This window comes from Nicrophorus vespilloides, unplaced genomic scaffold (assembly GCF_001412225.1).
Source record: "Nicrophorus vespilloides isolate i.1.1-1 unplaced genomic scaffold, Nicve_v1.0, whole genome shotgun sequence".
NCBI classification, from domain to species: Eukaryota; Metazoa; Arthropoda; class Insecta; order Coleoptera; family Silphidae; genus Nicrophorus; species Nicrophorus vespilloides.
The window spans coordinates 28,377-56,189 of record NW_017098211.1 but is presented as its reverse complement, the minus strand read 5'-3'; the positions used below and the strand labels follow the sequence as shown (position 1 = coordinate 56,189).

General features: G+C 30.0%; 2 protein-coding genes across 12 annotated transcripts in view; both read right to left on the bottom strand.

Moving 5' to 3' along the window:
* The window catches only part of LOC108561922 (serine/threonine-protein kinase tousled-like 2), a 109,899-nt gene extending 90,922 nt beyond the window's left edge, over nucleotides 1–18,977 (bottom strand). For 4 of the 10 annotated variants that reach the window (XM_017920045.1, XM_017920052.1, XM_017920054.1 and 1 more), the window contains exons 1-2: nucleotides 4,274–4,597; nucleotides 2,905–2,966 (exon numbers count right to left, since the gene is read on the bottom strand). In XM_017920045.1, coding sequence (XP_017775534.1) covers nucleotides 2,905–2,935 — 31 coding nt within the window. In that variant the 5' untranslated portion in view covers nucleotides 2,936–2,966; nucleotides 4,274–4,597. Of the gene's footprint in view, nucleotides 1–2,904; nucleotides 2,967–3,856; nucleotides 4,598–18,903 lie in introns of those variants that run through there. The other 6 variants (XM_017920051.1, XM_017920065.1, XM_017920061.1 and 3 more) reach the window with 3 other exon arrangements.
* Nucleotides 18,978–19,309: 332 nt separating this feature from the next.
* LOC108561938 (late secretory pathway protein AVL9 homolog) lies at nucleotides 19,310–25,968 on the bottom strand. Of its 2 annotated transcripts, XM_017920090.1 has the most exons (8): nucleotides 25,747–25,968; nucleotides 25,463–25,660; nucleotides 25,177–25,402; nucleotides 24,901–25,090; nucleotides 22,641–23,332; nucleotides 21,842–22,013; nucleotides 20,020–20,108; nucleotides 19,310–19,960 (listed from the first exon to the last, which is right to left on the bottom strand). In XM_017920090.1, the coding sequence occupies exons 1-8, from the start codon at nucleotides 25,813–25,815 to the stop codon at nucleotides 19,683–19,685; spliced, it is 1,914 nt and encodes a 637-aa protein (XP_017775579.1). In that variant the 5' UTR covers nucleotides 25,816–25,968; the 3' UTR covers nucleotides 19,310–19,682. The 2 variants fall into 2 exon arrangements, with proteins under 2 accessions (XP_017775579.1, XP_017775580.1); XM_017920091.1 differs by lacking the exons at nucleotides 19,310–19,960; nucleotides 20,020–20,108 and adding an exon at nucleotides 21,559–21,601.
* Between the last annotated feature and the right edge of the window lie 1,845 nt (nucleotides 25,969–27,813).

Sequence of the window (27,813 nt, the reverse complement as noted above, 5' to 3'; positions counted from 1 at the left end):
ACTTGATACTAATTTTCAACATAAACTTTGTTATTTTTAATAATTATTTGTTATTATAAATAAACATATAAGAAATATAACATTAACTATTAACTAACGAGAAATTAATTTGAATATCACTTATGTTTTGTCTAAATTGAAATTAATGGTATACAGAAAAGGCGAAAGCAGAATATTGTTATTAAACACGATAAATGATGATAGATTACTGAATATGAGCATCATTTTATAATTAAAATATAATATATAAATGTGTCACATTTAATTATGGTCGTTACTTTGTAGTTCTCTACTAATGTTGTGACATTGTATTATCAATCAACAGTCAAGTATTACAGTTGCAATGTTTAAAGTCCAAGTATTACTAAGCAATACTTGCCAATTAACATGTCAAGTACACATAGTGGATTGTTTAAAATGATATATGTAAGTACAGTAATACCTCGCATAGTGCGGGCAATCGGTTTCGCAAATATCCTGCACTGTTTGAAACCGAAACAAGACTTCACTGAATAGAGAAAAAAACGATAATTTATGTAAAAAAAAAATATTGTATCCTATTTTTATTTGCTCAATCAAACAGTAGATTACTTTGAAATTTTGAAACCGTACTATAGTGAAGCCGTACTATACGATGTATTACTATAAAAATAATTACATAAATAAAAATCAATTGACATTCTGCACAAATTATTATTCTTTACTTTATAACAAATAAGATATTGGTATTAATTTCAATATAATATGAAAAAACTTGAATTACAAATATTAAATTATATTTTCTGCAGAGTAAAATATTGACAATATGATTCATTTATATATAGATTACTGAAAATGTACATTATTATTTCATCATAGTATAATTAAATGAGTCATATTATCAATAAACTATTGCGCTTGTCCATCAATATATTCCAGATAATACCGGAATTTCTTTGCAAGTAGATTTACAAGAAAAATAAATAGAATAAATAATTCTTTAAACATTATGGAAAATTTAATCTTTGACGGAAAGACCTATGGTCAATAGCCTTTTGTAATAGTTGATCATTTTTAACATAACACATGTGAGTGTTATACTAAATAATATTCTTAATTATTTTTTTGAAATCTTAGGAATAAAATAAAAAAATAGATTTCAATAAGCCAACATTTAACAATAAATTAATTGAAAATTAGATAATAACTCATTCCTTACGAATTTAAATAAATATATTACCTCCATATATAAAAAAATCAATGACAAATAATATTGATCTTTACTTATATTCAGTTCTTTAAGTTATAGCTTTTGTACACTTGACCATCAAAATATCAAATATCATTATTTAACATTTAATTTAATACATAACAGATTCAGTGTAAGATGATTTGCAAGAAACTAACGAAAATATATTTTAATAAATCATTCTTTAAGCATAGTCAAAAATTCGTGACTTGATCAAAAAATTATTTCCCAAGAATCATCAAATAATTAATTTAAGCTTATATAAGATTTCATGATAAAAAAATATTGGTATTTTAATGTCAAAATAAAGAAATATTTGTTTAATTGAACATCAATATATGAAGTTTAAGAGAAAGATACAATAATTTAATTGTCAAAAACGAAGATAATTTGTATTGTAGCATCATTGTAACATATATTATAAATATAATATCATATTTAACAGATCATATTTATCAAAGGTGATTTGCAAAAATTGTTACCTATAACTCGCGCCGGTGTAAAATGTACACCAATTTTCTAAGAAATGATACCACATCTATATTTTCTTTCCTGCATCTATGACACTTAACGTAACCTATGTTCAAAGTGTTTACTAAATGTCGGTGCAAAATTGTGTTACTGCAGCACAAAGAAGTTGTTTTGTGCATGTTTGTTCTTGCTCTGCAGTGTTGTTGTAATAGCAGATGTTGATCCCTCTACTTACGTTTATATAGAGGGCAATGACGACAACTCTGATTCATAAATTATTAGATTAATTATTATATTAATGTATTACAAATAGTTATGAATCTAATAAAAAAGCATTAGTAAACTTGAAAAATTAGTTACAATCATTTATGCACTTTGTCTGGCAGTAATACATGTGGTGTATAAAATACACCGCGCGACTAGTTCATAGAAATTTCAGTGCGCAAGTAGTTAAAATAAACCAATTAGATTGGTATGAGAAATTCCTCAAGTAACATTGTAACTATGTTCCTAACTTTAACATATATTGTAAACAAAATATTACTATTACAAAGATTCAATTAATTTCATCAAACATTCTTTAAAAATGAAGTCAAGAGTTTAAAACGATTTTTATGTATAAGAAAACCTACATATAATATTGTCATAGTTTAACATATATTATATACCTAGATAATTATATTAAATAACATATTAATTATTAATAAAGTTATGAATAAAATAATTTAATAAATTATTCTTTAAATCAAATCAATAACATCAAAAATGAGATAACTAGTAAATCTTTTGCTAGGTGTATCATGTTCATTACTTTAACTTGTATTTTATATATGTATAACAAATTAATTTTAAGATTATTAGCAAGAATTTAACAATTTATTATATACAAAAACTCAATCTTTAAAAATTAAGTTCAACAACTAAAGACAAACTGCTATTTCACTGTTGAGAAACCTCTCAAGTATTATTGTTAATCACTTTAACCTGGATGATTTACAAGAAGTTAATGTAACAATTATTCTTTAAATATCAATTCAAGAGTTTCAACTCAAAGAATGTATGTGAAACCCCATAAAATAATGTTTGTGTATTGTGAATATGTTTATCATTTAAATGTGCCGCCTAAATTTACGGAGTGCCCCTTATGACCGAGAAACTCGATTAGAGCAAATCGCAACAAGGGTGTTCTGATTTGGATGACTCACCGCCTCCTGAGAAACACCGGTTATCTGCCATCACTCCAACATTTATGGCGCCCCATTCGATCCTGCAAACGACGAAACAAGAATTCAATTGATATTGCAATGAGCGACGACAGGAAGAGATGAACGTGAACGGGACAAGGGAGGACTTGGAATCTCGGAACGGAAGAGAAGATGGCCATTTTCTGGTATGCAGACGCGTGCACGGCGAACAGGTCGTTCGCCAAAGTGGATTTGCAGTTGGATGTGCATGTGCATTTTTTTTGCAACAGCAGCAGCCATGATCACTTGCCTCCGCGGTTTCATCTCTTTACCGGAGAAGTTGTAAGATTATTCAATTGAAATAGATCAAAGTATAATAATGACACACACACAATACCGATTTGTTTACACCTGTCGCTAGGTGAATTACGTGAACGCTAGCCGCTTTGATTTCGGCGAGAATGGCGGATTGGGAGAGAGAAATTCGCTCCGTGTAACGGATTCATACATGTCATTTATTTGTGTTATGTGTGTGTTTTTTTTAGTGTCTCTCGCAGATTATCCTTTCGGCTGGGATCCTGGGATGGACGGGCGTTCCGGCGAACGGAAAATTACGCAGGCGAATCGATATAATACACGCAGCTAGGCGAGAGACGGGCGGGCGGTAGGAGGACGAAAAAAGTAAACGGGAAGATCCCGCGACCCGTCCCATATTTATACAAATTACATTACACGTATTTATATGAAAATGGCGTCACGTGGTCCACACGGGTTTATTTTTAGATGCCCGATACACTCGGCATTCCTGTCTCTCTCTCTCTTTTTCTATCTACTCGCATTTAGGTACTTCACTGTCTCTGTTCTCTCGATATCTCCGCGAAGTGGATTTAGAACGAAGTTAATAATGTAATTGTGATATTATGGGCCAGAGGGAACAACCAACAACGTGGATGGTCGAAAAAATGGTGTTTACCTTTATGCTATGGGAATCCGGTCGTGGCCGGTGCCGATCCGGTGGAGCGCACTCTGTGGACCGTACTTTTCGCCTCTCCGGTGCAAAAACGCTTAATTCCCATGCATCGCGATAGAAAAAGTCGCGGGCGAAAAGATGGCGACCGATAAATCGTTCTCTTTCACGGTCATAATATCAAGGCATATACGTGAACTGTACTATACTATATTACTACAACTGTACGATATTCTCGGTAAACTCGGACAGCACTTTCCGCCGAAGGATAACGATTTGCAGGATACAGGGAAGCAGTAAATCCTCTATTTTCCTGGAGAGAATTTGCGATGAAAAACTTGGATAGAAGTAGTAGTAGTAGTTACTGGGTGGTTGTTAACATGCAGCGGAACCGACGCAAGTGATCGAAAGGCGGAGGATTACCGGTCATATGCAGGGCAGGCTCCTAAATTGATCCTCCGAAAGGCACAGCACAAAAGAACACCACCGCACCGACGTTGATGTAGTAGATGTATACGTTGATGTTGTCGAAGGAAACGACGGCCGCTCTAGTTGCAACTCTCTTTATGTAACCGACGTGGTCGCTTGTGTAAATCCTCGCCTGCTGTTGGAAAACCGACTACTAATTGAAACGGAACTACCATTCGTCACTGCTCACTACGTGCGTGTACGTCTCTGTTTATTATTTCTCTCCGCCGAGTTGTAGTTCATATATATATAAATACATATACACACTTATTCACACACACCTACATATATATACACACTAGCACATTCATATACATGTATAAACATTATATATATTTTTTTTCTTTTGCATGCGAACGGTCGGTTTTCAGCACCGGTCCTCCTCGTTCGGTCCGTGCTGGTTTGTGCAGGGGGATCGCGAGATCACAGATTGATCCAGTTTTCTGGTGCTGGTCGCATCGGTAGGCGCGAGTCGTAAGCCATCCCACGGCTTTGAAGAAGACGGCGGCGTCGATCAGGATGATGAGGACCAGTACGAAGATGACGACGGCGACAACAGCACAACACCGCCAGAAAACGCCGACACATTCACTCTCTCGCCGTATACACACCGACTGCTGCGCCGCGACGTTGCCACCTACTCAACGTGCGCCTCCTCTCCAGCGCCCATTCAACTCTCCACTCCACGACGATTCACAACAAACAACACGCACGCTTACACACATCAACACACACGCACATGCATATATGTAGACAACATTGTACGCACCCGCACGCATTTTATACAACAAGCCGCTAATCAGCAACGGCCATTCAATCAAAACCGTTGATGTCCAATAAAAACTTTACTCTCATTTATTAACAAAAAAAAACAACAGCAAAATAGGTATTAAATTTCATTTTTAATTTGGATTTTTTAATGTTTATTGCGAATAGTTCTTTGTAATATTAGAACTTGATTATATTCCTAAACTTATTTGGCCCTTCAAACCGTTTAAGAAATTCCACGCTCTTCTACATCAGCGTTTCATAACCTTTTTCCCTTGCAGTTGTACTGAGATCTAATTGCTACTTTGCGACCCATTAAAAATATATCGTGACCTAATTCTGAGTTGCGTCTCATAGGTTGAGAAATTAATATATTTCTAAATATATTAATTCCTGTGTTTTTCAAACGTTATGTCTTTTTATGTTTTCATAAAAAAAATATCACGTCCTTCCTCAATTTCATAACTGCTGAAGTTTGTAAATAATTATTTTAAATTATGATCTTTTTAATAAATTATAAAAGAAAATATTTTTGGTAATATTTTCTAACAAATTCTCAGTGTATTATATTTGAAAAAAGTGTTTAGTTTATTTTAAAATCTTTTAATTGTCTGCAAAATGTAGATTTCTGCTTTTGGCTAAAATCCTAAATTTCGTTTGTACAGAAAAAAAATATGATACAAAACTCTTTTCTTCTTCCACAGCCCCCTTATTTTTATTCACTTGGGGTGAGACTTTTACATAGAATATTTAAGCGACCCTAGGGGACGGGAATTAGCGATTTATTCCTTCATAATAATATTATTTGCTTATAAAAAATAAAATTGAAAATAACTGGTTTCCCAGGCGGGTCAGTGGTTCAATTTCAGATTTCTCAAAGTAACATTTTATTGAAGTTATTGCATCAGTTAACGTTACGTCTATGTTGTTATATATCGAACATTTTCAAAGCGCTGGTCCAAATTCTAATACAGTGCGCAAATGAAAACCGCGTAAGTCGAGCGAGCAATGACAAATAAGTTGGATATTTTCAAATTTAGCAATATTTTGCATAGTACTGGACGACTGTTAAACACCGGGCTAATAGAGGAACTAAATAATAATAAAACATTAGTTATCGACTAATATCAACAAATATTAAAATTCTACAAAAAACGAGATTTTATAATAAAATTTGTTAATGTTAATTTAAAATAGATATATCTTAATATATTATATTTAATAACATAATAACAACTTAATGTTATTTTTATTTTTTCCAGAATATATACGAAAAATGAAAAAAATAATTAGGAAAATAATGAATTCTTCTTTCCAAACAAAAATGTTTTTAAAAATTTGTTCATACCAATTTGATTTATATACCAGATTCATTTTTTTTAATAACTTATTTAATTAATTTTTATAATCGAATTTATTTTATGTAACTTTTTTGTTGTTTAACATTTTACGTATATTCTATGTTTTCGTACGAATGAATTTCTTTTCTTAATCTAAGCTCGGAGGTTACCAATTTAACATTACGTCTTATAGAAAAAAATTGACAATCGGAGTACTCTGTAGTTCGTAGATTGTATAAAAAACACATAAGTGATAGAAACAATTTGCCAACAAATTGTAACTCATACAAAAAAATAAATCGATGGAATTTTAACTAATAAAGGAACTAAAAATAAACTATTAATTATTGACTAATATCAACAAATATTACATTAAAATTCTACAAAAAACGTGATTTCATAATAAAATGATTAATGCTAATTTAAAATAGATATAAGTGATTAATATAAGTACATAAAACATTAAGTACAAATTATTATTAATATATGTCAAACATTTTCTAGGTGCCGGTCCAAATTTGGCAACATTTACTACAACGCGCAAATGAAAACCGCGTAAGTCGTGCAATGACAAATATGTTGGATATTCTCAAATATAGCAATACTTCGCATAGTACTGGACAACTGTTAAACACCGGGCTAATAGAGGAACTAAATAATAATAAACCATACAAAAGGAGACTTGTAGAGACAATAATAATAAAAAAAACAGATCTGATCATTTATCTATAAAAATAATATATTTTTTTAGAAGTTATTTTTATTTAGTTGAATTAAAATTTAGTTTATTAAGTTAATCCTGACTGATCCATACTATGCGAGGTATTGCTATATAGGTTATTATAAAATAAGTAATGTTCTATACATTTGATTTAATTATAACTGAATTGAATTAGAAGATTGAAAGGAATTATATTCGCAACGAAAAGAATTTCTTATAAAAAGAAAATAATATTATGAATTAAAAATAAAATGAATACTAAATGTACAATAGTCTGTAGTTATGATGATAAAAACATGTTTTATTTATTTTAATTTACGTATGTTGAACAGTTTCAATTAAATAACTATTATAAAATTAATAGATATTGATAATTGACCCTTTACAGCAGTTTAATTTAATTTAATTTTCTTGATTTTTGATATTATATTATAGTATTGCGTTGAGTTTATATTTTGGTAATTTATTGTTGCAATAAATATTATTATTATCATCATTTAACAACTTTAATAATTATTATTTCGTAATGAACTTAACACTTTTATAGTGTTAAATATAAGTTCATATTTCGGTATTATTCATAAAGCCCACTAATTCTGTACACTGCCCAAATTATACATTTTTCTGTTAACTTCTATCTATATTTAAGTTCTATTTCGATGTATCTCTTCGCTTCTACTACGATGCCAATTCTTCCATATAAGCGTATTCTAAAATCAATACTGTGCTAAAGATGTAGCGATTTCTACCAACTCACTATAAGAAAATTTCACTAGTCCATAGTCAGAATAAAATTAAAGCATTACTATATAAAAAAAAAACTTTGTTTTAGAACTGAATTAAATAATAATTCAGCATAATTTCTATGTGAACACAACTTTATGTACTTATTAATACTGAATACATTTAACCTTAGCACAATGTAAACCGAAAAAGGGGTTTTTACTTATATTTACCCAGAATTATTATTTAATCGAGATTGAAAAATATATTATTTAAAAAATCTTATGCAAATTTATAAAAAAAATATACTAATGCAAAGGAAAATAATAATAACAAAAGCATAATTTGTAACAGAAATGTACGAAACTTTTATTTATTTATTTGTTAAGCATTAATTTTGTTCTAAAATATTTATATAATTTTATTTTTATTTAAACATATTGTACATAAAAAAATAAGTGCAAATTATTTTAATATAATATATTTATCGGGTCTATATCGCAAGCCCGACAACCGAAAGACCGGCTAATGAAATCCCGACGTTCGAAATCCCGACTGTATCTAAATCCTGACTATATCAAAATCTCGACAACCATATTCCCGACTATATCAGAATCTCGACAACCATAATCCAGACAAACATAATCCCGACTATATCGAAAATTTTTACAATAACATTTTTAAATTATTTTGGAGCGTATTCACCTTGTGCTACACTTTTATTATTAATAACAATAAATTATAATTAATTTATTTGATTTTGTTGAATTATTCATAATAATCCTTAACATTATGCAATAATATCAAATACAATCAGATTATTAATTAAGATTATTTATTATTAATAACAATTTAAAAGTCACTACGCTCCGGAATAATTTTTAAATGTTATTTTAGACATTTTCGATATAGTCGAGATTTTGATAGAGTCGGGATTATGGCTTTCGAGATTTTGATATAGTCGGGATTTCGATACAGTCGGGAATTTGATTGACGGTATTTCGGTTATCGGGCTTGTGATTTCCACCGATATTTATCGATTTTTATGTTTTAATAGAATAACTTGTACTTTTGTTCAAAGTAATCAAATATATCTGAAGACAATCTCATACATACCTTAGGTTGAATATCGATGTCGAGACAACAGTCCTTTACAATAATTGATAATTTATATTTAGCTTTTAGGTAGCTATGTATGAAATTATTTCCATGTTTATGTAACAATTTTCAAGAATATTCGATTTATAGCAGTAATAAAAACTATAGTCAAAACGTTTACAGTTCATTGTTCTTTCTCGGACATTGAAAACATACCATTTCATTCAATTTAAAAATTTAAAATCAAAATATATACAGTGGAACCTCGCTTAACTAGCACCTCGCATAACGAGCAAAATGAATTGTAAGAAAAATGACTTGCTTAACGAGTTTCGCATAACGAGTGACGAGGAGAAGAGAAGTCCTGAATTGTGCGCTTTCCAAAATAACCATAGGTATGAGTGGAGTAATACATCTCAGTGATACTCAACATTATTTGTAAGATAGTAAAAGAATCATAAGAGCTGGTATTTTCTTGATTATAACTATTTATGTAATCAAACATGCTTGTTTTTGATATATTTAATATCACTGCTAATTCACATGTCGTGTAGTGCGAGTTATTTTCGAACAATGTTATGATTTCATCATTATTACTAGCAGACCTTTAAGGCTAAAATAAATAGCTCTAAACTTAGCAAATTACTTTTGAACAGTACTTTCAGTTGAAAAAACTTTTTCGTAAACAGAATATTTCTTCTTAGTTCAGTGTTTCCAGCCCAAAAGTGTTGGGTTTCCAAAATACATATAAAAAGTAAAACGAACGAATTATTGTTAATGTGACACTTGTTTTTGTATACCAAAATTCAAAATATAGAAAGTTGAAAACTTCAATCGCGGGTTTGCCATGCCTGTCTTAGTTATTGCTTTAATGGCATTTTTTAATTCCAGTAATACAAGAGCATACAATGCACTTTGTTTTATAACATCTTCAAACGGGTACTAAACTGACCCAAATTATTTGATCTGAACCAAAATTTTTACTAAAGACAGTTCAGAATATGTACAAAACTAAATTGTTTTCAACAATTCTGATATATCTAGACACTTTCACGAACTTTCTGGACAATCGAATACATCAAATTACAACTTAAATTATGTATTTAAAATTAAAAATATTACTTTTCATAAGAAATTGTACGTTATCAAATCTTCATGCAATTTAAATGAATCACATTTATTCAATCATTATTTGTCTGGTAATGCACGTAGAGCATAATAATAACAATTTGTGTTAATCAATAACTCTCATGTAAATAAACAAAGGTTAAACTTTATTTTTCGAGTACTTCAAAATAAACTCAACTAAATTATTCACTAACAGCCTAACAAATATTCCAATAGTTGAAGCTTCACATAAAATTAGTACACGTTTTGTATTTTACTGTAAACCACAAATGGAACATAATAATAGATTACAACGCGTAAATATTTGAGTTCTATTATTTTAAAACCACAAAATTACTCACTTGTAAATATTAGTTATACTTGAATTATTGATACAATTTTAAAATATGTATTGTTCTAATAACGTTGTTTTTTATTTTTTGAGAAAAATATGGTAATTAATTTCTTTATATGAAATACAGCGAAAATATATTAACATTCTAAGACGTGAATATTCTTAATAGAAATAATAAATTAAATATTCGTATATATTTTCGGTTTCCGAACAAAACCAAAACAAAAAACATTTTAGTTATTTAATAACATAAAATTACATTTAATAACTTAATGTAATTTGTCATATTTCCAGAATGAAAAATAGAAAAAATAATTAATTCTTTCTTGTATATGTGAAATACGACTAAAATATTATATTAACATTCTGAACAGAATAGTCGAACGATTCGGTTCCCGAACCAATAACTAAAATTTTCGAATATGCTTTCGGTTCCCGAGCAAAAATCAAACTTAAAAAAGCCTTAAAAAATTTGTTCATGCCAATTTGATTTTTATACCAGATCCACATTTTTTAATATCTTAATTAATTAAATTCAACAACTTAACTAATTTTTTATTTATGCAGAATTTATAAATAAAGAAAAATTAATTAATTTTTATTATCGAATATATTTTATGTAACTTTTTTCTTGTTTAACATTTTACGTATTTTCCATGTTTTCGTACTAATGAATTTCCTTTACAGAGTAAATAATCTGAGCTTGGAGGTTACCGATTTTACATTACTTCTTATAGGAAAAATGATTCGGTTTTCGAAGAGTAATATCAAACTTAGGATTTTAACTTAAATTTAAATTTAATTATCTGTACGGCTTTCATTTTAAGTGATTTTATATTCATTTCAATTGCAAAGTTATTTATGTAATATTTTAAGCAAATTATTATTTTTATTATTCATTATTTCTGTCGCAAATGAACAGTTTTTAGTTTTCCTTATCAGAAATGATTGTTCGAAATACCAGTAGTTATTTTTATACAAGGTTAGAATTTTAAAAGAAATACTGAATATATAATTATTAAATGATATTGAATACAAGTCAAATATAACGATTTTGTAAAATTTTACAGTATAATTTATTCGTATTTTCAACCTCTTTTTTTTTCAAAAAGAACTACATTCTAAAAAATAGACTTTATTATTAAATATATTGTCCATTATTTTGTATCGCTCTTGCCCAACGTTCAGGCAATTTCACTTGATTTGCGTTTTTCCTATTCGATAAATTCAATTCTCGTTTTGTTCTATTTCACAAACTAAATAGCAGAATTAAATTAACTTTGCACTAAAATGTAATCACAACTGTATCGTTATCAAAAATTCCCTCTCACCTAACAGTTTACCGTCCACCGTCAACGTGTGGATATCAAAATACGAACGGACTTATGTAACAACCCAATATAAGAACATTTTCTCAATATTCTGAATGTAAATTGTTAATTTCTCCATTGCATAAATATATTTGTTGTTCAAATTGTCATTTATTTTAACAATCAATTATTTATATTACAATACTATTCCAATACTAAGGAACTATTACATTTCTGAAAGAATATTTTGTTCCTTAATTAAAATAAACTGTACAATAAAGCGACTCACTGGGAATCATTCAGGATGGCCCTGGAACAAAACATTTCCCTAAATGTTCCGCTCAAAACAATAGAAGAAATTGACGCTGCTGTAGAAAATATTACAAAAGGTATGCAACACGCATCATGGAATCAATTCCAAGACGTATAAATCAAGAAGTACATAGTGAATGTCCCATTGTACACAAGAAAATGATTGCGGAAAAACGGAATATGGCAAAATTCGAGGTTATCCGTAGATAAAGCTAATCTAAACAAAGCAACGAATAAGCTTAAAAAGCTATTAAAATCAACACAAAACCAATCCATACAAGATTATCTGCTAAATCTGACGCCAATAGACCAATAACACCAAAGGAAGTTAATAGTGAAATAAAGCCAAAACAAACTCCTGGATAGGATCTAATCACAGGATAATTTTCCAGGAAAGGCTTCCGAAGACATAAAATCTTATAGACCTAAAGTCTACTTCCAATAATATCAAAGTGTTTAAAAAAATATTAATTAATAGGCTCAAAATAGTCATAAACAATAACGAGCTAATACCAAATTACCAATTTGGATTTCGTTGTCAATACGGTACCATCGAGCAAGATAATAGAATGGTATATATAAGCCAGGACCTAGAAAAGAAGCTATTGCTCAGGCGAATTCTCAGATGTTTCGAAAAGTGTGGCATACGGGATTGCACTATAAATTAAAGAAGATCCTACCATACAACTATTATAAAATAATACATTCATATTCGACTGGAAGATTATTTCAAGTGAAAGTGTTCGATGCGGTGACGCATTTGTATCCAATCACGACAGGTGTACCGCAAGGTAGCGTGCTAGGACCTATCCTGTATATACTATATACCGCAGATATGCCCTTAACGGACAAAACAGCGACTGCAACGTTTGCCGATGATACTGCAATATTATCATCTGATGCAGACCTAGCAATTGCATCACATCACCTGCAAGTAAACCTGAACCTAATACAGGAATGGCTACAAAAGTGGAGAATGAAGGTTCCATGAATCGAAATCAGTATATGTCACCTTCACCATCAGAAAGGACTCCTGCCCACCAGTGAGTCTTAAGGGAAAAATAATTCCCGCGGATAATAAAGTTAAAAGCGAATAATTCGAAATTAAGTTCAGGAAACTCTACTGGCTATTACGGGAAGACAATTTCAAAAGAAAACAAGTGGACAACCAGAATACAGTTATAGGGAGTGAGTAGCAAATCTAATATTGCAACAATACAAAGATTCCAGTCGAAGATCCTAAGAACGATCATTGGTGCTCCATGGTTTATTACGAACAGGATAATTCATGAGGACCTTCAAATGGAAACAGCAGAGGAAACAATTATGAAAAACAGTAGCCGATACAAAAATATACTAGACAAACATCCAAACGTATTAGCTGTCAATATTCTTGACAATAGCCTAATAACACTATATTGCTCTACTATTGATCTACCGTTGAGATTCAACAAATGACCAATAAGAAAAGGATAATCGTTAATGGGCAATTAAAACCTTGTCAACCGCCAGATAATTTACTGAAATTCGTGTAATTAAAAAAAAAGTACCTCAATCAAATGACGAACTTTATATCTTTGTGGTTACTTGTTTGTCAATTACACTATTATTAACATAATAATGTCACATAAATAATCAAGGAAATATTACTTCATACAGTAAATTAAGAAGGAGAACGACAAAAGCTGGCATATGAATTTAATCGGTGATAAAATTGTGACCTAGAAATGATATCTGATACTTTTATGTATGCAGTGTTAAATTATCTGCAATTTCGAACTTATATTTGAATGTCATTCTCATTTGAGTTTTCATTGCAAATGAAAAACAATTGAATTATTCACCATAACTTTCAAAGAGTGTAGTTCACATATTGTTACATCATTTATATAACTTCTAGATATGTATTGAATCCTACCTTTCTATTTAACAATACAACAATGTTGATTAGCATGTTAAGTAATAAATCTTAAATGTAATAAAAGTTTAAAAGTAAGAAAAAAGCATTTTTATAATAAGTAGATAAATCCAAATATTTGTAAATATGTATAGAATTATTTCTGTTCTGTATTTTATATCTGTTGTTATGTTTTCATAATATACATATTTATTTATGCTTCTCTGACCTCTTTACATTATTTTATTCAACGGATTACCACTTAAAACAATAATTTTAACATATTTTACAAACCAGTGACTTTCAGATATTAACCGTGAGCTCTTTGATATTAGCGAACATAAAGCAAATACAGTGGAACCTCGGTTTTCGAACATAATTCATTCTATTGTAAAATGAAAATTATACGTTTCAAAAGCCCAGATCATTGCTTATCTAAATATTTACATAAATCGTAAAAAAATATTAAAATACATAAAATCTTAAATAATAACAACATTTATTCGGAAACTGAGGTCTTCGAAAACTGTATAGAAATTCAAATTATGTCGTTTCATATTTTTTTCATCTTCAGATTTCGATTCCTCATTTTAATTTTAATAACTTGTTATAATCATTCTAGAATGTATACAGAACAGGTATACATACATTTTTTAATAACAAAGATACGATATGAGTGCAGTCCCAGAAGTACTCGACTTCATGTATAAATGGTGGTTATTGATTGAAAAAAAACTACTATGATCAAAAGTATCAAGCTTATAAAAAAGAAGTTTGAGCTAGCAGACATAGTAGGCATTTCAAAAAGTGCTATACATCGCATATTGACTGAAAATTTGACCATGTGGAAACTGTGCAAGATGGGTGCTGCGTTTGCTCAAAATCAAGACAATACACCATTATCGCAATGGCCAAAATCAATGATTTAAAGTTCGAATTGCTTCCTCGTGCAATTTTCGATTTAGCCCCTCGGATTATTTTCTGTTTCCAAACTTAAAAAAAGGCCCGGTTGTAAAAGATTTGCCAACAATGAAGTCTGCGGTTGATGGTTATTTTGTTGAGCTTGACGGTTCTCGCTATAAACAGGGTATCGAAGCTATTGAACATCGCTGGGAAAAGTGTATCACATAAAAGAAGACTATGATTGCTTATGCTCTCAACGTAGTTTTCTTTTAGCCAGAATTTTTTGTTATGTTTTCTTTGTTAGGTCGGGTACTTCTGGGATATACTTGTACATACAATTTTAAATAGCAGCCGCAACTGGATATAACTAACTTTTTAAATCGCGGTATAAAATTGAAAATTAATTGTTTTATTTAAAAATTTACAAATTATATATAATTTAAAGTAATTTAGCTTAAATATGAATTTATATATAATTGTGTATTATCCAGTTAATGTATCTATAAATTTATTTGTGAATTAAATAACCAAAACGACGAATATACTTTAAAGTTTTGTAATTTTAGTTAATTAGATTGTACATTGTTAATAGAATATGAGTACAAAACTAGATAAACAATACATGATGTAAATTATTATGAGGCCTTGTTAAATTAAGTACTATAAAGTCAAATAAAATTAATCGGCTATTAAATGTTACTTTGCTTTGAAAAAGTAAATTTAATGTTCATTTTATAATTATAGTCATATTAATCGAGATTAAGACAAATTGTATAGGATTTATTTATTGCGCGTAATTTTGCAGCTCTTAGTTTAGGGTGAATTTTAACAGGAGTGCAATAACGAAATTTTTCAACAATTTTTTTTTTGATGAAATTTATAAGTCTAGACCTAAAATATAATAACCAAATTTCCCCTTCAACTACTCTTGGCAAAAGAGCGTCCAGTTTTCCAGTAGGAAGAAATCTTGTAAAAACATAAAAAAAATGTATGGTACTAGTAATGAATGTGACGTTTGTGTGTACGTAGCAAGGGAGAGAATATTGTCTATTTCTGCAAATTTTCTATCTTAACAAGAACATGGTTTGGGTAATAGATCTATAGACTTTTTAAAATCACATTTTCTGAGAAAAAAATAAGAATTAAAATAATATTTTATTGTCATTATAGATAAATGTTATATGTAAGGTTGGTTCTGTGAGATTTTATTTTTTTTAATTCGGATAAAGTTAAATAAAAAGAAAAAAATTGTAAAAATCCTATTGTCTCTATATTTTTGGGAAAATTCGTAAACGTAGCAATTCGAAAACCGTTTTTTTAAAAGTCGATTTTTGTATAAATCCTACTCACAAAGAGATATGTGAAGTTAATGTTGATGTTTATTGTTAAACATAATGCACATGTCTGTTCTGGATATTTTCATTCAAAGATAACCAACTGAAGTTTATGAAAACCAAATTAAAGTCTTAATTGAATCAAATCGTTATATAACTGTGTAGGAGATTACAGAGAGGTAAAATGTATCTCACACAACAATTGAAAATCACTTAAATGTCTTTGACTCGTATTTCCATATTAGCATGAATTGAAAAAGATTCACTTAACACAACGAAAATTGGGAATATCCATCACAAACATAATGTAACCGTCACTTTTCTAAAGGAATCATCAGTGGTGATCAATGATTGATAAACAAACAAACCCTATACAAAGCTGAATTGCATAAAAAATATCATGCTATCATTTTGGTGTTGTATAATTTGAGCTGCTTCCAAGGAACCAAACGGTCAATTCAGATGTTTACTATCAACAATTACTGAAACTGGAGGAAGCAATGCAAGAAAAATAGCCACAATCGGCAAATCGTATTCTACCAAACACCATTCCCTGTTTGGGAAAGCACCATCAAATTACCATTTATTTTGATTTTGTTGTTAAATTTAAATGATATAAATCGAAATTAAAACAAATTGTATAGGATTTATAAATTTATTTAGTTATTTCACATAAACAAAAATAAATTTAAATTTTATTTCAATTAAAAAGTTTAAAAACAGACTGCATATTAAAATTTATCACCAAAATTGCTTGCTTTAATTCTTTTTTGCAATGATAAACCTTTAAAAGTTTTATTATATAATTGTCCTCATGTTAAAATATTAATAATGTTTTGAATGTTTCGTGTATTGTAATACATAAAACATGATGTAATAGTTCTAAATATTTAATAACACCGTCCTGACTGATATGTAATTGAAATATGTACATGGCTGTTGCTCGACGGAAAAATGTACGTCTGTGTGAATAACGAGTACGTTAATGAGAACGAAGATGCATATATCAACAAAATAAACGTAAATGTAGTTCGTTTGTCACTTAAGGTAAGTAATTTGTGTATCAAATAAATGCTAATTATATGATATTTTCAATTGATCTGTCAAACTTTAAAAATCAGATTAACGCATTTTTATTTTAAACTATTATTGTAGTTAGTTATTGACCCTTTCGGACCTTCCGGTGGCTTTTGAGACCGTAACATGTAAAGAGATCTATTCTATAACTGAATACCTATTTTCAGCAACAAACCAACTATTGCAAAGATATATCATTTCGAATTTCAACTATATTGGTATGAGAGTTCTTATAATATTTTATGATAAATAAAAAAAATAACAAAATTACAAAATTCAGGTCCCAAAGGGTTAATTAAATTTGGTAAGTTTTCTATTAACATCGAGGACCTTCAATTGTATTAAAATACTGCCTGTGTGACATATTGCTTAACTTTCATAAATAGTCGCATAAAGGAAACCGTTGTTCGAGTGCCCTGTATACAAATGTATCATATTTATTTAAAAATACCCAAGATGGCGCCAGTGTAGAATAACACTATTTACATAAAACATTTGATTTTAAATAGGAATGCTGATGTAATTGATCAAGAAATAAGTAATCGGTTTTTGGTCTTTGCGATCGTTTTGGAAGTGAAGGGAAGGGGTTCGAACATAGAGATGACGTCACCACCAGTTATGTTAACCATGTGTCATTTTGTCGTTTAATAATAAAAATAAAACTAGTCAGTTTCATGCTGTGTAACTGTAGATTTTTCGAAATACTTCAGATTAACTTATTTCAATTTACTCAAGTCATAACTATATTTTAATGATATTATAACATATTATTTGTTACGTGTTTTACCTCTTTATCAGGAATTAAGTCCTTTATTCATGTATACTTCTTAACTTTTAAAAGATATGTTATTTATTAGCATGTGATTATTGTCTAAATTGATACACAAGTATAAAAAGTAAATAATAATGTTTATTTCCTAAAAAAAATAAATATTTTTTTATAGACGTATTAAAGCTTATTTGGATGATAATTTCAAGATATACCAAACATATGGTGTTGTACAGTAAAATCATTAAGAGGAATCTCATCCAACTTTTTACAGACCGAAAAAGTTCTTTTAACCGTTAAAGTGTTTGTTGTATTAAAATTTGTTACTGTAACAAATGCCATTGGTCGCGGGATGGAAAATAGTCAAGGTCATCTATAGTATATTGCTTAACTTTTATAAACTGTCAAACCCGATTGGTGGCCACTCGGCTTTCAAACAGTAATTAAATAAAACAGAAAATGTGATTGAAAACGGTACCAGAAGGAATACAAAAAAATGGTTATCTCAATCGCGCAATTAGTAGTCGGATTAACCGGCGATAAAATCTGCCGGGTTGATGAAAATATGTGACATGTGGCAACGGGGCATAGGAGAGATTCAAGTTGAGTGGGTATAGGGAAGCCGCGTAAGAGATCGTTGAAAATAAACAAACTATTAAACCGACAGCAAATCCGCAGGAAATTTACCAGCCGATTATTAAATTGAAAACATCGCAATAAAAAAAAAGTAATAATAATACGCATAACAATAACGAAATCCTGGCTGTCGCAAAGGACCCCGATTTTGATAAGAGATAACGTTTATTTCGGAAAATATATATATATGGGAAAATGTGTACGCAGTTTTAGATAAATAGCCCTTGGCGCTTACCTTTAATTAATATCGTTATCACGTGGATGCGTACGTGAGCCGAATGCAAATAAATAGCATTCCGTCATCTGCAACGAAAGTAAACGTAATTTATTGTTGCATACCGAAAAGTATAATAGATTATTATTAGAGACAATGAAAACACTTACCGAGATATTGAGGAAAAATGTGGCGAACGGGATGCATCCTAGGCAATTCATCGAGCAGCAGCGCCAGGAAAAAGCCTACAAACAAAAAGTAATACAAAATTATCATTAAAGTTACAATTATTAGAAATTGGTTTCTGATTTTGAAAAAAAAACTACTTTTTTTAAGACAATTGTTTATTAATGTAATTGTATCACATTGTAACATAAAAATATAAATAAATAAAAATGATGAAAGAAATAACAATATATAAGTACAAATAAAGCCTTCTCTTTTTTTTTCTTTACTTAATAATGAGCATTGCTTTAACGATCCCTTTTTTAGGGAGGCAAGTTTATTTACCCTGTTAATAAGGAAACTATAACGCAACTTGCTAAAACTCTATACAATAATAGCAATGTAATCACAAAATCATATTGTACGAACGTGGTTGCTAATAGACTTAATAAATAACGTCACTCCATTCGCATGTTAAATATATATACAATCGGGGAATGTAAACTGCTTTGCTGAAACTGACTAAAAAAAAACTCGCGTCTTCGAACGACCGGGTTCATAAAAAGTTACTATACATTATTGATTGTGCCATTAATCGAGGGGAAAGGAAAAGGATACAAATGTAATTGACGAGCTTAGACGATCTTGATCTCGGGACTCTTCTTCACTGCAAACGTGTCGGTTTTGTCCTGCTGAATTATGAAACCGTTCATCAGATCCTTGTCCTTCTTGATGTTGTTAACGTCGTTCTTCTCGTTCATGGCTTCCTCGCTCTCTTTAGTGCTCGTCTCATCTTCCGCCTCATCCTCCTCTTCCTTCACCTTTTCGTCCAGCTTTTGGCCGGGATCAGGGCTCACCAATAAGTTGCTGAACCAGCTAGAGAAAGCTCCTTTCGCATGGGATATTGCACCGCCTGAAATCACCTCAAATGTGAGACGTATCGAACGAGAGGATGATTGATTGTATACTAACCGACTGCTTTACTCGTTGTCGCCACGGCTCGACCAGTCGACACCATGGCTTGGTTTATTTTCCTTCCACTCTCAGTGTTATGCATTGTACTAAAACAAAATAAATTTCACTTATAACATATATATAAATATTATTATATTATAACATTATATACAATTTGTATCACGGATAATACTGGTTACCAATGCAATTTGTTTCCAATAGAATAAAGACAGTTCGCTATAAGTCTTAATTCTACACACATAAACACAAAACACTCCTCCTTTATCCACAGTAACTTCTTTAGAACTGTTATAATAAAATTAACACCTCAAATAAAAAGCAAAGATTCGCGAAACGTATTGTTTTTTTTGTAAATATTTAAAAAAGGTTAATGCAATTTGGCAAATTTAACTTTTTTTATACTGATTTTTTAGTATTTATTCAAAACTAATAATTCATTGATAAAATTAAGTTAAATCTCTCTCCAGGATAATGATTCCTTATACTATTTTTAATATATTATTGCTGTATTTTTGTCTTCATTTGACATCATATTTTATAAATTTAATTAAAATACGAAATCTACTTTCCGATTCAAATAAATTAGTTAATTTTGTCAATATATAATGAAAAAAATACTTAATATAGATAGACAAACAGCAATAGTGTTAGAACAAAATATTTTAAACATTTTAAATAGATTATGTTTAATTTATTACAAATACTATGCAATTCCGTTATGTTTTACATTTGATTAAATTTCAGTTTTAAAAATACTTATTTAAATCTTCTACTAAATTTGTTTACAATGAAAAAAGGAACATTTCATATAATGTCTGCCTAATTATAAAATCACATCTAAGGTACTAAAACTTGAATAAACTAATATGTCTTCAAGAAAATTAAATATCTCTAACAGTAAACATTCTAATGAAAAAAACACAAAAATTGCACTATTTACAGGCGATACTGCAGTTATATAAACTACAATGATCGACGTGAGATATTCAGATATAAGTAGATTATTTACCTGGAAAGGGTGTATATACAGAGAAAAATAAGAAATAGATAAAATAATAATAAGTGTAAAATCTTGAATATAATACGCAGAATAATATTAAGAATGTGAAGGCAGTGAAGTGATTAAGAATAATATTTATGAAATTTAAAACAAAAACTTATATAAGTTATATACGAAATTTAATTTGATCATAATCTTTCACGCTTTTCAGGAATGGGTATAGTATTAAAGATTTTATGGTATCTAATATATACAATATTAATAAAATCTATTTTAATTTAGGAAAATGATGGTGAAAATATTGCAAATGAAAAATGGAATATTATTGAATTAGTCTAAAAAAAGTAAATAGATACAATGAATCTCATATAAATGTAGTAAATTAAGAATGTGGTTGAATATCATTTTATAAATAATCATTTATAAAATAATATCATGGAGTAGGACGTAAGGACAACGATTCATAGTCCTTTGATAACCATATTTATTTCATATTAAAAATTATATACATTTTCAAATTTTTTGAACGGTCTGTCGACCTTTTGTTTGTTTGTTAAATCATGTTAACTTGAAGTACACCTAAAATTAATACTTTCGTTAAAATGCATTGCAGAAAATAAACAAAAGAGAAATAATAATAATATATGTAAATTACAAATGAGGATATTCGAATAATCACATGCGCCAACTCAATAAAGCGTACAGGAAGTGCCAATAAAATACGCATGATGCATACTTACTGAATTAAAAGAATGATTCAATATTAGCAACGCAAAGCAAATTTAAAAGAAAGAAAAACTATTAATCTAAATTACTCACTGCGATAGCCTTAGCTTCATATCCGAAACCGATAGTTGTCCGGCAAAGGGGTGGCCTGGATTGACTTCCAAAATACCGCAAGCCTCTGCGCTATTCCACATCTTATAGTTGTGGGTGTCCTTCCAAGTTTGCACAAATGTTGAATTGAAATGATCCAACTCTCTACTACCATCTAGAAATTATAAAAAAGTAACATGATTAATACATGTTCAATATACTTAATATTTCTGATTATAGTTCTATGATGATTTTTTGTCAGGCTCCCTCATCTGAGGTTACCCAATTTCTGATTATAGAATTAAAATTAAATGATATTTGACTGTTCTGTTCAGCAAAAAAAAAAAGAACTTGCGCCTGGTGCCAAATATCTAATTTGCGTCCGCGCCTGAAGAAGTACATTAGAATATGTACTAGCTTTAAGTAAATCACTATTATATGTTAGTACCAAAAATTAAGAAAATGTAATATTTATTATAAAGTACTCAATATTCAATACGAACGTACACTTTGACGCTAGATATTTCGAAAATAGTTATAGAAAAAAAGAGATTAAGCTACAAACTTCAACTGCAGTAAAATACATAAAATATGAATGTTTCATGTACAATTGTCATTAATTTGTAAATAATGGAGCTATTATCAAAAACACATTTAAAGAATGTGCGTTAGGTGAGCGCAAAAAATAAAGTTATTCTATCGAGAATAAGTACTAATGGAAATAGTCTAATCAAATCCTTAATTTCCCAAAGAAGTGATATACATATGTAAAGTTCAACATACACTTTTATTTTGAAAATACCTGAAAGTAATGATGTCCTGAGGAGGCAAAGTAAGTAAATCTTGAACTGAGCTCTGATCCATTCGTCGCCGCCCTCCCATCCAACACCATCCAAGAACACATCGTGCTTCTCCTCGCTAACATGCTTCACAATATAATCGGCGAACCTAAGGTCTTCGGTGGTAAGATGCAGCTGCTTACGCAATTCCAAATCTTGACACTCGATCCGACCAGCCTCAATGTCAACTAGAATATCATACAATTGTCTCTTCTGCTTGAAGAGCACGTTCGTGGCTCCGGCGACGTAACCTCTCACATTAACGTCGCTCAGGAGGTCCATGTATGGTAAAGAGAGATAAGGCAGACAAAGATTGCCTTGCTTGTAAATATTCAGTGGTAGGCCGCACGTTTCCGGCTTAATTTGGGCTAAGAATGCGAAATTATTGTTCATTTGCTCTGTGATCCCGTCAGTGCTTACATCTCTCCTCAAAGAGGACGATTTCTCTTCGTTTTTACCATCCGGATTCGGGATGGTGATGGATTCTGTGAGCTGCTCTATACCGATCTCATCGTTATCAATAATTGCATCTTTCTGCTTTACCTCTGCTGGTTGTTCTGGCCTGCCCACTTCCACAGGTTTATGCCTAGGACTAGTTTCTGGCGTTCCATCGTCATCCGAGAAATTCGGCATTGGCGACATTGGCCTCGACAATCTGTAAACAGAACAAAATATTTTATTTTCAAAAAAACTTTGGACACAATAAATTTACATCAAAAAAATACTAAGGTATAAAATGACTATCATAGCACATGTGAGTTCTGGATAATATTAGTTATATCAACAAACGTGTTATTGATAACACAAGCCTACAAAATAATAATACTAATATTTACATCACGTATCAAATATTCACAATATTAGAATTCTAGACGTTTTGTGATCACAGTTACATTCGTTTTTTGTTACTAAGCTCGTGATATTCATACAAGAGAGTTCTATTTCATAGGTAAATTATTAAAAACTCTGTATTCTTTAGAATTTATTACGATTATTTTAATCAGAAAATGAATAATTCTATTTTATCTCCAATTTATAACCAATAAAATGATTAATTACTTCAACACATTCTCACTTATGTGTTGAAGTAAAAAGACTGTATGAAACCGGACTAATCGAGTATGTAACAAAAACAAACCGCACAAAAAGAGATTTTGTATAAAGCGAAAAAACGATCATTTATGTATAAAAAATAATTGTGTGTACTATTTATTTTGTTCAATTAAAATTTACTTAATTTACAAATTTTCAAACCAGACTAGAGTATTTGAAAACATGGGAGGAAAGATCAAGTTCAACGCCCATTGAAATGATTCATAGTTTTTTTTAATTACTACTACTCGTTTAGCTATACATTGGAGCCTCGCTTAACAAGTTTAATCCGTTCCAAAATTTCCGCAGTTTTACTCGTATGGTGAAACATATAAAAAAATACACATAATATATGTACGCAAGTTTTAAAAATGATGCAGCAGCCGCGCAATCCGGGACTTCTCTTCTTATCGGTTTTAAGCGCGGTTCCACTGTAAATGTGTTATTGTATAATTGTTGCAAGAAATATTAATATTAGAAAATAATATTTTCTGAATCTATGGAGAACATGAATTACGGCTTCAGCGTACGTCCTGCGCAGATGCAAGTATGTATAAGGACGATCGATGATAGTTTATTAATTATTATGGTATCCTTTTATTGCAAAAAGAAAATAATAAATTTCTCACTGAACTTGATGAAAGTTATTAAATTTAAATACAATTCCATTCCAAATTTAGGACATTATTCATAGAAATTAAGATATATTGTATTTAACATCATATTAAAATAAAAACACTGAATTGCAAATCTAGTTAGCATACTAAACATTCAAAATAATGGATTAATTAGAGCAGAAAGACCTAGGTCGATAGCTCATTAACAAGACGTATCTATTAATTAACTGCTTTTTTTATAATTCATTTTATTTATTTCAATATTATGTTATATTTTCTTGACAATAAATGATTATTATTAGCTTATTTCTTTCCAAAATTAGTATTATAAATATTTTTTACTAGTATAAAGTACACTTTTAATCAGAACAAACATAATATATCTATTCTCAGCAAATATTGTTATCTCTAAAATATATCAATTACACTTTAATTTAATAGCAATCAATTTTCGGTTGATCAAACCGGAATTTTCAATAAAACGCGATAAATCTGAATAACATTATGAACTCACCTAATGCAAGCTGACTCGTCCAGTCCTCTCTCAATCATCCCTGGATGCAGAGAAAGTAAAGACAAGACCATCGAACACAAAGGATGCACCGGCGATTTATAAAAGATCACACGTTTCTCCAATAGAAGCAGTTTGAACAGCAGCACAGCTTTGTGTCTCCATTGCAGAATAAGATCTCTAGTTGATAAACCTTAAAAACATCAATGAATCTGAATGTTCTAAAGACTAAAATATACAAATAGAAAAAAAAAACAAATTGAAATGTGCCGAACATACCTACAAACGCCTGAGAAGGTGACTCATTTTGTAATAAAACAGAATTCAAATGGTGGTACGTATCCTGCAGTAAAGAAACTTTACTGAAATCTCCTTCATCAAAGTATGCATGAGTTATGAGAGCCATTTTTACTTGAATATGTCCATACAGTGGAACAGTACTTAAAACACATACTGACTTTTGCACTGTTCCTCTGGTAATATCAGATGTTAAGTTCTTGATTTTCTGTAAAACAAGTATGTTTATAGTAAGTTAATTGTAGTGATTGTTGTTTGCCAATACAACCTCAACTGGTATTTGTCGAAAGCAAGATATGCCATAGATGGTTTTACGGGGTTTCGTCAAACTGGGCAGATGGAAGAAGACAGTGTCTTCATCATAATTGTGTGAACCGTCTGGCAGTGCCAAGGTGGGTAGATACTTCCATCCTGGTGGGCACTCATTAGGGCAATTGGGTACCAAAGGTGGATATGAGTATTCAACCTACAACATATAACAACACATGAAACTTGCAATAAACAATGGAAATGCTGGTGAGAAACAATTGAATTTCTTATTGGAATACTCACTTGACAGCCCTTCTTGTGGTGGAAACCGACTACGACGACGTAACAGATAGGTCCTTGCTCCTCGTCCATGTTTTAAGAGCGTTTTGTACAGCGGAAAACACAGTGAATCACTTGCAACTCATTTAGTTGCGTTCAATATCGAATTTACACAGATTATTAGAGAAGTCTAATCACCGCACTCATACTACAACCACTATCAGTCGCCATATTTATTTACACTGGGCTGAGCTGACAGATCCGATAGCATTCATCCAACATAAACAATTTATACGAATGCATGTAATCATAATAGCATAAGCAAAGTACTATTAAAACTGCGTGTAGTTTACTTTACAAGATATTCTATCAGAAATCGTAGATAATTCCAAATTTCTATAAAACATTACAAACGTTAGGCAACCAACATAACAGTAAGAATTTAAATTTTTATTAATATTTACATTTATTGAACTTTACATTGATTCTCAATTAATATTAATTTAATATTATTTATTAATAATAATAAAAAATATTTTTTGGTTCTATTTCCGCCTTTCGTTTATATAATGTAAGTAAAATAATTTATTATAGTACTTAAACTATTATCTGTCATTATAAACCTTGCATTATCTATAGTGTTGTAATTATCTTTGTTAAGTTTCCATAAATAATTGTATGAGTCATTGTTTTAGCATTGATACAACCAAAAGTCAAATATAAAATAACAACAAATAATTATTATAGGACAGAAAGACATTTTTTCTTAAATACTATAGGCTTGGAGCTCCCAAAGTTTAGGCACGTACATCATTTTCTTAACGGGTAATCCACCAATGTTACTAGTTATTATAGGACAATATACAAATAAAACATGTTTATCATTAGTAGTTTTAACATTTTTTATTGCAGTCGAGAAAATTAATTTATAGACAAATGCTGACAAAAATGTCATACAAAAAAATTTCTGGAACTAGTTGAAAACTGACGAATTTTTCGAATTTCTAATATGAATACTATCGGTGGCAATCGCAAGCCCGACAACCGAAATCTTGTCTATCTAAATCCCGACGTTCGAAATCCCGAGTGTATCGAAATCCCGGCTGGCTCAAAATCCCGACGTTCGAAATCCCGACTATCTGGAAATAACGACTATGCCAATATCCCTACAATCAAAATCCAGACAGTGTCTTTTATTATTATAAATTTCTACAACATTTCTATGGTAGTCGGGATTTCGATATAGTCGGGATTTTGATTGTCGGGATTATGGTAGTCGGGATTTCAAGCGTCGTGACTTTAATACAGTCGGGATTTCAATACAGTCGAGATTTCAATAGACGATCTTTGGGTTGTCGGGCTTGCGATGTACACTCGAATACTAATGATGTTCAAATAGTATTTAATGATATTTGACGATTCCATCATTGTACACTATTAAATTGTATCATTCAGAACTAAGAACATAGCAAACTTGTAAATAGTTCTTGATTTGTTGTATGTTCATCTTCTGTACTTTAAAACCCACACAATTATTTCTGACAAAATAAAATTTAAATAATTATTTATGTAATTTATATTTCAGATTTATTCTATAATTAAGATATTTGAAAGATAGGAAACTATATTTAAATTATGTACATGTCTGTGATGTTGAAAAAAACAGTACTTGTATTAAGTGTAAAATAAAAAGAAGCTCCTATGTATTGGCATAAAACATAGGATATCCTTTTGGTTCAAATTAGGGTCAATTAAAATGTGTAAATAAAAAAGAATGTTAAAAACTAAACTAAATTATTATTTATTAACAAAAATTGATACTGTTTGAAAAAAAAAATATTTTTTAGAAAAAAAAAATATAAATTAAAAAGAAAAATTAATCCGTACTTCCAAATTCACATTTATAAGGTCGATATTATTGTTGTCTTGTCTAAATAGTCTTTTATATTAATTGTAGGAGTTGTAAAAATAAAAACATTAAATAAGTATGCATATATTTTATAATAAATAAGTGTTATATCACATTTTTGGTTGTTGATAATGTTAATTTCGGTGGCAGTCGCAAGCCCGACAACTGAAATACCGTCAATC